At 45.7% G+C, this 12,896-nt stretch overlaps 2 protein-coding genes across 3 annotated transcripts in view; both read left to right on the forward strand.

Annotated features, from left to right (window-relative positions):
• ZNF800 (zinc finger protein 800) overlaps positions 1-11,196 on the forward strand; it is a 50,050-nt gene extending 38,854 nt beyond the window's left edge. Inside the window, exon 7 of the mRNA XM_041405386.1 lies at positions 11,067-11,196. Within this exon, the coding sequence (XP_041261320.1) occupies positions 11,067-11,083 (17 nt within the window). The 3' untranslated portion in view covers positions 11,084-11,196. The remainder of the gene's footprint in view (positions 1-11,066) is intronic.
• Positions 11,197-11,375: 179 nt separating this feature from the next.
• The window catches only part of GRM8 (glutamate metabotropic receptor 8), a 306,092-nt gene continuing 304,571 nt past the window's right edge, over positions 11,376-12,896 (forward strand). For both annotated transcript variants that reach the window (XM_041405382.1, XM_041405383.1), the window contains exon 1: positions 11,376-11,916. In XM_041405382.1, coding sequence (XP_041261316.1) covers positions 11,407-11,916 — 510 coding nt within the window. In that variant the 5' untranslated portion in view covers positions 11,376-11,406. The remainder of the gene's footprint in view (positions 11,917-12,896) is intronic.

Here is a 12,896-nt window from a genome sequence, read left to right on the forward strand (position 1 = left end):
TGCCGGCTCATCATCCACTTCTATTTTGGAAACACTGTATTTGATTCATAAATATACTATATCCTTTACTTAAATGTAGTATGTGTCCACCCTTTTTGACTTCCAGATGTGTCTCCTTCACATTTCAATCACATTGGGAGGCACATTCTTATACTGTGCATTAAGAAAATCTGTCAAATTTAATGACATGTTTGGGAGAGATGTGTCACTGTCATCCTCTAGCTTTGTGCAGAAAAAGGAGATGTAAGAGAATATGACACAAGACTTTGACCAGTGTATAAATGAGGGCCAAGAGCCCTACTCTGCTCCCATGGCTTTGGCAGCCAGTGGTCAAGGCAACTCAGACACAAGGCAATGGTGTGACCCTGGGTGAGGCTGCTGAGGAGAGCTTTGTGAGAAAGCTGTAAGAAATCTCCTTTGGGTTCCCCAAAGCTGTTTCAAGGTCCGATATTCCTTCTTTGCCCTTCCTGGAGCTGTTTCAGCCATGCTTGTGCCTTGCCATGTACCTCTCTAATGAAGATTCTGATCTCCCAGCTTAACTTCCTGGCTTGACCTCAGACTTGCCTTAGCATTGTCACCTGTCTAGCAATCTCTGGGATATGCTGACTTTGGTTGCTGCCACCAGACCTGCTCTGCTCTGCTTCATAGTTTGGCTTTGGTGGGACTTAGTGTCCCTCCTGTTTCAAAAGTTTCAAAAACCCATTTACCAAACAATCTTCATTGTGCTGCTCCTTCCAGCAGAACAATGGTTTCCAGCTGCTAAAATCTTCTAGCATGATGGAGTTTGTTAGACAGATTTGGAAATTAGAAACTGAAAATATTCTAATTCTGAACATATCTTGCTGGAAACCAGGCTGCCTTTCCTACATGATGGCTTTCTTTTTAAAGTTTAAGCTTTTACATCCCCTGTTCATTACTGAAATGTTTATTTGAAATGAGCCAGAGTTGGAACCTTCTAAAGGTATATTCTATTAACAGATGGTTGCACACTTTCTTTGGCCTCCAGATAATGCTTTCTGTCATAGTTACTGATGTGAAATGCTTTTCTTCACCTTTTCTTTTTTCTTCACATAATAAAATTTGTAAAAAAAAAAAAAGTCTTAAAAAAGTGCACTCAAAGCACCCAAGTTTCTTTTCTTTAATGATTATGTTTCTTGAAAAAGTCAAACACATTTTTTCTGTAGCACCTTGTAACTCAGAATCCAGTAGTATCCACTATCACTTTAATGGAAGTCAGTGACTTTGTGGTTCTGTATTCTTTAATGGCTATTAATCAGCAGGCTCTTGCTGAACAGTGATTATTCAAGAGGTTTTATTGCCTTTGTGGGTTTAATTCCCATATTTGAATACCTCATAAAGTCACATTTCTCACGTAAGTAGCAACAAAAACCTCATCCAGAACTCAGAGTGTCTTCATACCATTTCAAATTTAAGAAATAATCAGCTCCATTTGAATGTCATTAAAAACTGTACTGGTGATTGTGGTTATGGAAGAGGGCCATTGGAACATGAGTTACTTTGCTGAAATCACTGCTTGGATACACAGAGGGTCAACATCTTCTGTGTAAAAGAGGCACAGAGAGGCACAGATGAATTTGGTTTTGCTTGGCTTTAAAGAGATGTTTACAGTAAGAATTTATTCCAGGCAGTAGTTAACCTGCAGCCTCTCAGGCTGTTCCTCTATGGTCCATTTTGGCATGGTCCTGCCAGTCTCATAACGTGTCAGATGCTGCCTGTGATGGTCAGGGTTCACAAATAAAAACCCATAATTTAAGATGCCCTTTATGACAGATTGGTCTCCAGAACTGGATTTCTTGCCTTCCAAGTTACTTGTGCAGGTAGTAGCTGTCACCAGCACTGACATTAGCCTTCTGTCGAAACTGACATTAGCTACTGTTGGGTCTGACTCAGAATGAATCCTGCTCAGAGAATCATGGATATGTTTTGCCTCTCTCCTGTGTCATCTATCCTCACGGAATGGCCATTTTCATGTGAAGCTTTTTATTATCTTCCCTGCCCCACCCCTCCTCCCCTGCCCCCAATTAATTTTCTCTGCTTTTATTTAGTTAAAACATAGCTAACTTCAGTTATGCATTTATTTATCATATCCCCACCAAAAAGTCATTGTGGTACTCACTGTAAATATATGTAAAAGATACCCCCTCAATGCCCTCAAAATGGTGCTATAGAAAAGATGTGGCTAGAAGAAAGAGGGGGAGGCATCAGGTTACGTTCAGGTTGGTGGCCAAGCTGGAGGCACATTGGAGGTTTCTGTATCCTAGTCTTTTGACCCCAGCCTGATTCTCCACCTGCAAGATTCACACAAGAGTTCAGGCATCACCTGTGCCCTCAGGATATCGCTTCCTTTTGCTTTGCTGGACTTTCTGTTTAGCTGCTGGAGAGGCAAAGTATAAATGCAGTTGGAAATTGGTCTATCTAACACTGATGATAACTCATACATGGCTAATTTTCCTGATGGGAGTAAAGGAGGATGTCTGTTTTTAAACGGAATTTTGCTCACGGTTGAACATCAGGACATTGAGTCACCTATATGACTATATTCCTGATTTCTGAGACAGATCATTGAAACCACATCTCCTCCATCTTCTGTCATGGAAGGTTTTGAGAAAAAACAAATGCAAACATGAGATAATATATCCTGCCTAAGACCTGGCTGTTTTCCCAGTGCCATTTTGCAACCTTTTCCATAAGAGAAGTTACAGGCTTGAACGACTCATCGAGCATTGAGTCCCGTGGTTTGCCCGAGGCCAGCCTTTAACATAAACACGAGCAGTAACACACAACAAAGATGATCATGGAAGCGCTGGTTGGACATATTTAAGCACTCCTGGAATTCCTCCTTCCAGCAATGATGTTCTAAGTGAGACAGCCCCGGGCAAAGCGAAGAAAATGTTGTTCCCTTTAAGGAAAGTAGTTCAGACTGGCGTGCCGTGGGAGGATGGGAAGGTCTGGTTGGTGTCAGGATCCTGCCGAGCCGGGCCCCCCGGCCCTGGAGCCCGTCCCGCTGCAGCGCGCGGCGCCGCGCCTGCAGTTGCGGGCAGCGCCCTCGAGGTGGCGCTGTCTCACCGAGGCTGAGCGGGCGCTCCGGGCGGGCGCTGCGGCCGCGCCGGGGCTGCGCTCCCGCGGCTCCGCGGGGCCGGCCCGGGGCTCCCGCCCGGCGGCGTGGGGCATCCCTGTGCGATGGTCGTGTGCTGGGCAGGGCCTTTAGGAGCGGAGCAAACTTCCAGAGCCGTCCGGCGAGGTGCTCCCGGCTGTGTCCCTTAGCCTCCGGGATGGCCCTGGCTCCGGGCTGCCGAACCTCCCTGGTGTCAGGGGACAAATGAGAACTCCGCCACCCGGCATCCGAGCTGCGAGCCAAAACCGGGGACGGGACAAAGAGCGTCGGGAATCATCCTGTGGCGGGAGACACGACTCCGCCGCCCGCAGAAGGCGGGATGGGGATGCAGGCTCCGCACCCTGGGGGAGACCGCATTAAACAGAGCCGGCCCGCGCCGGTGATCCCCCTCTGTCCCTCTCCTCGCTCCCGCAGTGCCACAGCCTCAGCCTTCACCGGCTTCCTCTGCTCAGAAATCCCGCGGTACGCGTGTGCCGGCACCGCGCCCCGGGCGGAGCGGCTGTGCCGGGGAGGGCGGTGCCGAGCGCGGGCGGGCGGGCCCGGAGCCGCAGCCCGCGACCGGCTGGGGATTCACGTGGAGCCGCGCCGGGCCGTGCCGTGCCGCGCCGCGCCGTGCTGTGCCGTGCCCTGTCCTGCCGCGGAGCGTCGCCTCCTTCAGCACCAAGAACAGCTACAAGTGTGGCTACGCGCCCGCCCCGCTGAGCCGAGCCGAGCTGTGCCCTGCCGCGCCCCGCCGCGCTGAGCCGTTCCGTGCCGTGCCGTGCCGCGGTTCCGTGCCGTGCCCGTCCCGCCAGAGCCGCGGTAAGCGCAGGCAGCGTCGTGCCGCTCCCTCCGACGCCCGGGGCTCCGAGCAGTGGGCTCCCGGCGCGGGCCGCTCCGCCGGCTGGGGCCGGGCCGGGGGCGGGGGCTGGGGTGTTTTCTTGCTTGGCTGTGAGCGGCTCAGCCGGGGCGGTGCGTGTGTCTGCCGCTGCGACTGAGCGGCAAGGCAGCGGAGGGTTGGTATAGTCACGGGGGCTGAGCCACTGACCCCAAAAAGTTACCTTTGTGGATTTTTTTTTTGGTTGTTGTTGTTTTTTTAGGGTAGGGGAAGAGAAGTGAGGAAGGAGTCAGTGGAGCAGGTTCGGCTTGGCTGTTCGCGAGTGTTAAACAGCACGACTGAAACCGCTCTCCTGGATACCTGTCCCAGGCTGAGCTCTCGCATATTAAGCTGACGCTGCTGAGGGAAGCTGTCTGAAACGAGGCTTGTACAGAAATTACCTCATGCCATTCCCGATCGACACCGAGTATAATTCCAGGGACCTCCACAGTAACATGGATATGCAACTCTTTTCGATCAAGGTATTTGTGTATCTGTGTGTGTCGTCTTTAGTTCTTAATTTAAGCAGACAGGAGAAGGCAAATAATGCGCGTTTTGCCTCAGTTAAGATTTTTCGGCTGGGAATCCCGGGCAATCCTCTCTGTCTGTTTCGTGACGCCGGGAGCTTTTAATTTTTTTTGCGTTAATTATTTATCATTTTTATTGTCGATATCCTCCCCCAATCAGATCTAACGAAAGAGATCCCGGACACGGTGCCGTCACAGCAGCGAGCAAAAAGGGAGAATCTCGGAGCTCCCGAGCAGTGAGGTCTCCCCCCGGCCGTCTTAGCCGGGTCTTCTCCCACCCCCAGGGGGAGGGGGGTGCAGGGGTTCCCCCGCGCTCCCCGCCACCTTTTCAGGTTTCGCTGGCCAGGAGGGAAGAGGGGGCTTCCGCCGCTCCGGGGGCACGGGCCAGCCCTGCCCGCGGCCGCCAAGTTCTCCGGGGCCAGGGTCGGGCGAGGTGCCGGCCGCCCGCCTATACCTTTGCCGGGCGGGCTCAGCTTCCTTGACTCCGCCGGGGACACCCCTGCGTCCTTGGGGAGGGAAGGAACAGGACGATCCCCGCCGAGCTCCGGGGGCTCCTTCCCCCGAGGAAGAAGGCGAGAGGCTGTGCCGGCACGAGGCGAGGGCTTAACTATCCTCGGCGTGGAGCAGCATCCCTAGCGCTGGCATGTGCTGATTGCAGGAATGCGAAGTGTTGGCAGGTGAATGTATGACACGGTTAAAAAACCCAAACCAAACAAGGCAACCAACAGCAACAACAACTAAAACCAGAGAAATAAGAAAACCAAACACAAAAACCGTACAACACAACTCAAGTAGTAAAAAATCAATCAGTGACCCAAAGTGCATGGAAATCCGGCGTTGGCGTTTTGGAGTTTGCAAGCTTCGGACCTCTGGGACCAGGGATTCATTAAAAGAGACTTAGGTTTGCATCGAGGGGGGAGCAGAAGCTCATTAAAGCTGACTAGTTGATGCAAGGAGAGGAAGGAATCACCGGCGGCTGGAAATAAAAGGCGACGCTTGTTTTTGCATCGCCAGTGAGGGAGGTGCAGCGCTCCTGGCCGGGGACCGGCGGAGCCCTGGCTCCAGCCGGGAAATCCGTATGTGCCCTCCGCGCCCCTCACGGGCCGCCTCGGCTGCAAGGCCGCAGCTCCAACCCGTCCTACGGCCGCTCGCTGGAGAGGAGAGCCGCGACGAGGCTGTGCCGGAATCCCTCCACAGCACACGCCAGCTGGGGTACGGATGAGCCTGGGAAGAGACAAAAAATAATAAATCTCTCGGCTAAGTAGAGTGGAGAACAATAGGGGGCTCCCTTCAAGGGAGAAGCGCAGCGGTGATGGGCGATGGTCGAGGAGTTGCGCGGGGAAGCCGGCTCGCCCAGCCCGGGGGCGCTCCCCGGGCCCCTCCGCTGGGCGGGGCCGGCCTGGCTGCGGTAGCCCTTCCTCGGGCCGGGAAAGGTGCGCCAAGAGCCGGGGAAGCACGGAGGAGCCGCGCGGAAAGCCGGTGCGTGGCCGGCTGCTGCTCCCGCCGGTGTGCGCCGGCGGCGGGCGGAGAGGGGCGGCGGGGCAGAGAGCGGCGCGCAGTGCGCGGGGTGCGCGGTGCGCCGGGCGCGGGGTGCGGTGCAGGCTCCGCGGAGCGAGCTGCGGTGTGCTGTGCGCCGGATACGGGGAGCGGGATGCGGAGAGCGGGGTGCGGAGCGATGCTCGCCCGGGGGACTCGCCCGCTCGCCGGCTCCGTCGCCGGGGTCGGGAGTGGACACAGTGGGGGACTTCCCTGCCGGGTGCCCCGGGACGATTTCGGCGTGCGGCTGCGTTTCTGGGGGCAAGCCGTTCTTGCAGAGCACCGGACTGCACCAGCCGCGCTGCTCTGAACACAGCTGTGAGGAATGGGGAGCGGGAATCTAGTAGGAAGAGAGTCAAATGAAAGCAGAAACACTAACAAAAAAAGGAAAAAGCTCTCCTAGGGTGCCTGGGAAAATCTTCATGATCATTTGCTAGACCAGAGGTGAAACCTTTTTCTGAAGGTGTTAATACTGATGGGGTTCATTAAAAGTCCAGCCAAGGACAGAGGAAAATACTCAATGTAGTTTCCTTTTTAAAAATTGTAGGCTCCTCTTAGTCTCACCCCAACAGAAGGATCTGTGTTGGATTTTCACAGGTAAATTGATATTTTTAGGGTAGGAAGTGAAGGCAGGTGTTCTGGGATATTTGAAAAGGGGCTGATCAGGCTGAGGGTAGACATCAGACTGCACAGGGAAGAAATAGTTCCTGTAAACGAGATGCTGAGAGTGATTCGCCTTGAAGTCCTGATTATTGTGTAAGGGTTACCTCTGTGGCAGGGGCACAGCAAACCACTACAGAAGAGCCGAGGTAGGTAAGACTACTTACATCAGTGAAGAATTCTCTTGCAAGTTAGGAGTTGCGAAGTCAAGGCCAAAGGTTTTCCAAATTCCCTTTTGTTGTCAGCAAAACCCATTAATCTTCTGTATGTGTCGGGCTACTGTGTGCAGGTGGCAACTCTTTACCTGTTCTGTGTGGAAATTCAGCTATTTTCTCGTTGTAGAGTGCTGTACAGGAGAAGAAGCAACTTTTGTGAACATTGAAATGAACATTAGGAGGAGAATTCTTTCATAGTTCAGAGGTGTCAGTAGTAAAACATAAAAATAATCAAATTTGGGTTTTTTTTCGTCCTCAGAACTTAATAATGGAAATTGCCATTGTTCTGTTTTCATTCAGTAAAATCAGATCAGTTTTGTATTGACTGGACAATCTGATATTTTGTGAATGGGTTTTCACTCTAGAACTTCTTGTATCCTAATTCACAGAATATTTGCTTTATTTTATCTTGGTGCTCTTCCAACTATGCTTTAAATACATTAAGAGATTAGGTTTTTTGTCTCAAACAAAATTTGAAACATTTTTTCTGAGGTATTTTTTTCCCCTCACTTGATAGCTGATTTTGTCCCTCAGTAAAGGGTTCATGTGTGTCTGTCTAGCAATGTCAGCTGTAAAATGTCCATCCTGCCTACGCTCCAGAGAGTACTCCTTGCTCCTGCTGCTGTCTGTAATCGTGAGATTTTTTAAAACTGTATTTCCTGATGAACATATTGAATCTTTCTACATGTTTTCAGCGAAAACTTCCGTGCCAGCTGAAGATGCTCTTTCAGGAACCTCATTAACAAAATAGAAACATTTCCTATATTTATTTAAGTATCTGTCACTCAACCCATTATTTAGACCTTTTCATTAGCATAAAGAGGTTCCATAATGAGCCAGTCTTTTAGTGCAATGAGTCTGTGGTTGGAGTAACGACTGGTCTGCGATCATTCTGGTGCACTGGTTCTGGCAGTGTGGTACAAAAATACACAACCTTGAGTACCAAATATCTGATAAAGATGAATGATTTTATGAAGGAAGTAATTTCAGAACCAGACACTACATGCAGAAGTTTCCATATCCCCTGTCTTGCAGTACTCCGCCTCCTTAGGTTTAAAAATAAATATATATTCTAGCAGAACAAGTGGAGGTTTGTGCTGAAATACTGACTTTAAAAATAGCAATATGTTCTGATAATGCCAGATATTTTTAATGAAATAAACCCAAGAGAAGCATGTATTACAAGGTGACTGGAAGAGATGCTTTGTGGTGCACTTACTCTTGGGCTGTGCAGGGGAAATATATGAATTTCTTCTCTGAACTCAAGTTTCTAGTGAACACCAGCTACTACAGTGGGGAACCTGGTAAATCAAGAATATATTTGCATTAATTCAAACTTTTATGGTCATTTGGAAAAGGACAGCATTTTACTTCAAATGAAATCTCTGCACATGAGAAAAGTTCATTCAGGCTTTATAGCCCAGAGGCCTGTGCTTTTTCACTAAAATTCATTGATAAAAATGGAATTAATTTAGATCATATGCTTTCTGCTTAGCTACATAGACTTGAAATGTTCTGTAAAAGGTAATGTTAATCAATATATAAAAAGCAGTGTGCCATGAATAAATTAGGCAGTATAATAGAAGCTTTTATTTCTTAGGTAACATTAAAAAAAGACTAAAAGGTCTTAAATTTTTAAAAAGAACACTTTAAAATTTTATTTCTGTTTTATAGACAAGCAGTGGACACTTGCAGCTAAGAAACATACTTCTTCAGGAAACCATGCAAGCTGAGGCAAAGCAATTAATGCTTATGAAGGCAATAATGTTGAAAAATGCTAATTGCCAATTCATTTGATTTTCAGTCAGTTCCAGATAAAGTATTAGACTGACGATCTTGAGATCACTGTAGCTTCCCTATTGTTGTTAGAATTTACGTTGCAATAGCTGAGTTCATCACTATTTGTAGTGATTTTTTGCATGAAGACTGACACTTGCTTTAATTTCTGGGCATTCTTTGGCTGTAAGGAATTAACCTGCAGCTGAGAAAGGGGAAAAAGCAGCATTTCTTTCCTTCAGGAATACTTTCCCTTTGTCAGTGGTGTTTTCTTGTTCTCCATATACTGTTAAATAAGAGTAGTCTTATCTTTTATTACCTTAGTGAATTTCTCCCTGCCTTGTTTGTACATACATGCATGGACTACTGAGTTCATTTTAGAACCATAAAGCAAATTGCCTCCATACCTATTTTACGTCTACTTTTTACTCTTTACTATTTTGAACCCATAATATTTTTTTTTTTTCCCACTAAGGCAATCGAAACAACAGATAACTGTGGCTAGTTAGTAGTTCAATCTTTTCTCTATAGTGTGGACCATATGAGAAATATCCCATGGGCCTGGATCAAACTGCACTGTAGTGTGTGTCAAGTTGCTCAGTTTGTGAGTGACTCTGAGTTTGGCTCACAGGGCTGAGGCCCAGGCAGCTTTGTAACCTGTGTGTCTAAAAAGAGCCAAGTGAGAATGATGAAGTATTATCATGAAAACAGCACAGATTTTGTGTCGCTTGGATTGAACTCTGAGCCAAATTAAAGGGAAACTAAATGTCAAGAGGTGCAGTGATTTTATTCATACACATCAAATGTTTCATTTTTAACTGGTTCTAATACCAGATCATGGTGAGATAGTTTCACATTCAGTAAAAGACTTTCCATTGTAAATTTTTTTCTCAGGTCTTCAAATAGCCATAATTTGAAGACTACTTCAACTTTTGTGAGCTTAATGTTATCATGGAAGAAAAACATATAACAAAATTAGTGTAAGAAGAGGATTATCAATTTAAATCATTATCAAAGTGCATTTTGAGTTTTGTTACCACATGATATATAAAAGTTTTGTGGTTTTGTCTGTAGTTGTGATCCAGTGTGACCATATTTTTGGTAGTAACCAGTCAGATCACTAAGGAAAAAGTAGATATTTACAGATGAGCCTGATGTCTGGATTTTCTGTACAGGCAGTGATATAGGCACTTGTTCAGCGTGATCAATTTCATAGTAAAACTTTTCTAAAAAAAAGGATAAGGTAAATTGTACCCAAGCATGTCCACTGCTCCCCATAGCCTGTAACAGATGTATTGAGAGACTGGTTCAGATGCAATTGCCCACAGCGTGCCTATCTAGTATCAGGTAAAATGACTTCTCTCTTTCTTCTCCTCAGAGGTTTAAACATTTATTCAGGCACGTATAATTTTGTTAAGAATTGAAATAAATAAATGCCTGCACTTGAGAATTAAAGTGTGGGCAATTTGGAGATATTTATAACAGTCAGTCAGGTGTTTAGATATGTAGGCTGAAATCCTCATCTTGTTAAAATCAGTGGGATCCCTCCAAATGTCAGTGCAGGCACAACATTGTTCCTATTTAATGTGGTCCAAATGCAAGCAGAGAATAGAGAAAATAGACCTTGTTAATGTTAAACCTCAGCTCAAGTCAAATGTTGGAAAAGGAACATTGCATGTTTAGCTGGTTTCCTAACATAATATGTTGTGCTCTTTTTACTTGAGAAATCAGCTACCTTTCCATAAAAATAATTTAGTGTTAGACATTATCTTGAAGGAGATTTAGATATATAGTTAGGCCCCCCTCAAAGTGAATTCCATTGGAGAAATAATCAGTCTAACACCCAAATGAATTGAATGTGCTTGTACTGCATTGGGTGAAGGGTGTACTTAAATTCAGGCGCCCTGATTACTCCATTGTCATAAATGAGACCTCTCCAGGAGTGAGAGTGTAAGTGGTTATTGCACTTCTGTAGGCTGGAGCAGAAAAATAAAGTTGAACAGAATAATGCAGCTAAACAGAAAACACAGTGTGTTATGGATCAGGTTTGTTTCTGGGTGCCATGCAACACGAAGGTAAATATGAATTACTGTTCAGAATCTGAACACCAAGCTAAGTTTAGTTCCCCTGATTCGGCTCTTGCTCTGCTGGCATCATCAATTTCCTGGCTTATAGTACAGTGCAGCCAGGTGTTCAAATTCACTGAAGGCCAAGATTTGCTAAGTTAAAGAACATTGAAAGTAAAACCTAGGTGATGTAACTGCTATTCAAAAGTAAATATACTGTGTGACAGGTATAAAACTGCTGAAGTAAATGGTATTTCTCACTGTTTTTTAAATTATTTTTTACTTTTTTTTCAGAAGTACCTCAGCTGTAGGGCAAAATACAAGGACATAAGCTACTGACCTCCTTTTGGCATCAGGACCAGACATACTACCCTACTCCTCACCACCAATTATGAGCAATTGAAAAACCGCCTCAGAAAAGCTGGTCAACCCGTTCCATCAGTGGACATCATTTGTAAAACACATTTTATGTACTTCTGCTGAGATCTTCTTTTCTACCTACCCACCGCATGGTTCTATGTTACTTATTGGGCACTGATGGTAGCCTCCAGAAAGTGCAGCTTCAAATGGTCAGCCTCATCCTTTAGCAAGAAGAAAACCTGGATACCGGATAGCAACAACGTCTTCAGAGAAAATGGTATACGAAGGCAAACGATTGGTTTCCTGCCATTGTTTCTTCTTGTTAACAGCCAAATTCTACTGGATACTCACTCTGATGCAAAGGACTCACGGCCAGGAGTATGCCCACTCCATTCGCCTGGATGGGGACATCATCTTGGGAGGACTGTTCCCCGTTCATGCAAAAGGGGATAGAGGGGTGCCTTGTGGGGAGCTCAAGAAGGAGAAGGGGATCCACAGACTAGAGGCAATGCTGTATGCAGTTGATCAAATTAATAAAGACCCTGATCTTCTTGCCAATATCACCTTGGGTGTCCGTATCCTTGATACGTGTTCCAGGGACACTTATGCTTTGGAGCAGTCCTTAACATTTGTGCAAGCATTGATAGAAAAAGATGGTTCAGACGTGAAGTGTGCAAATGGTGACCCACCTATTTTCACTAAGCCAGACAAGATATCAGGTGTGATAGGTGCTGCAGCAAGTTCTGTGTCCATTATGGTTGCAAATATTTTAAGACTCTTTAAGGTAAGTAACATTTTCTATATTTTTTTTTTTTTAATTTCAAGAACAATGAAATAAGTGAAATGGTTTTGTTGTCATGCCTTCAAAAAAGAAAGGGCACTTTTCACATTCAAAAATCTGAAATGGCTGGTTTGTCCTTTCAAAGCAGAGGGGGGAAAATTACCTAAAAGAAGTGTTTTCAGACTCTATTTTAAGGTACCAAGCACTTCTCTTAAAGTTCTGAGCAATCTGTGCACATTTTAACTCTTTAGGAATGTGTGTCCTTACTTGTATACTACTCAAATTTGCTCCATGTTAAGCATTTATACTCATCAAGACTGGGTTAGGATTCATTTCTCAAATTTCCAGAAGAATAAAAGATAAGATTTTCACACAAATAAATTTTTTGGAGAACCAGATAATTTCCTGATATAGGAAGATATGCCAGTAGTAATCTAGTGCTACTGACATCAGTAGCCAAACGAAATCATCATGTCTAGCCAAACAAAATGTATTGTAAAATCTTTGATTTTCTTGAAATTTAACTCCTCCATCTTTTCTGCAAGGTGATATTTTTTACAGACTTTGTTATCACTTTGTGAGAGATTATTTTTAGGCAACAGTTATAGTGGCATTTTTTTCCAAATACTTTATGAAGCTCAGACATTGTAGGTAACGGAAAAGTAAACCTCCCACTTGTAAATTTACTAAGTTAGATGGGAAGATGAGCACATTCTAATCAATCAGCTTGGAAGGAAATGATCAGGCAGCACATATTTAATTTTTAATCCTTTGCAATGGCAAACAGATGATGGTAAGTTGAGAACTTTTTCCTATGTGCAGAACAATTGTAACTTATATCTGAATCTATTACTGTCCTACCACCCACTGTTCCTTTCATCCATTCAGAAATCTTGCCTTATTTCATACAAAACCCGCTTAAACACCATTTCTTTGACTTTGGTGCAGAAGATTCTGGTAATATTTAATGTTGCTATTACATA

Source organism: Onychostruthus taczanowskii, unplaced genomic scaffold, assembly GCF_017590055.1.
Source record: "Onychostruthus taczanowskii isolate IOZ18803 unplaced genomic scaffold, ASM1759005v1 scaffold23, whole genome shotgun sequence".
Classification (NCBI taxonomy): domain Eukaryota; kingdom Metazoa; phylum Chordata; class Aves; order Passeriformes; family Passeridae; genus Onychostruthus; species Onychostruthus taczanowskii.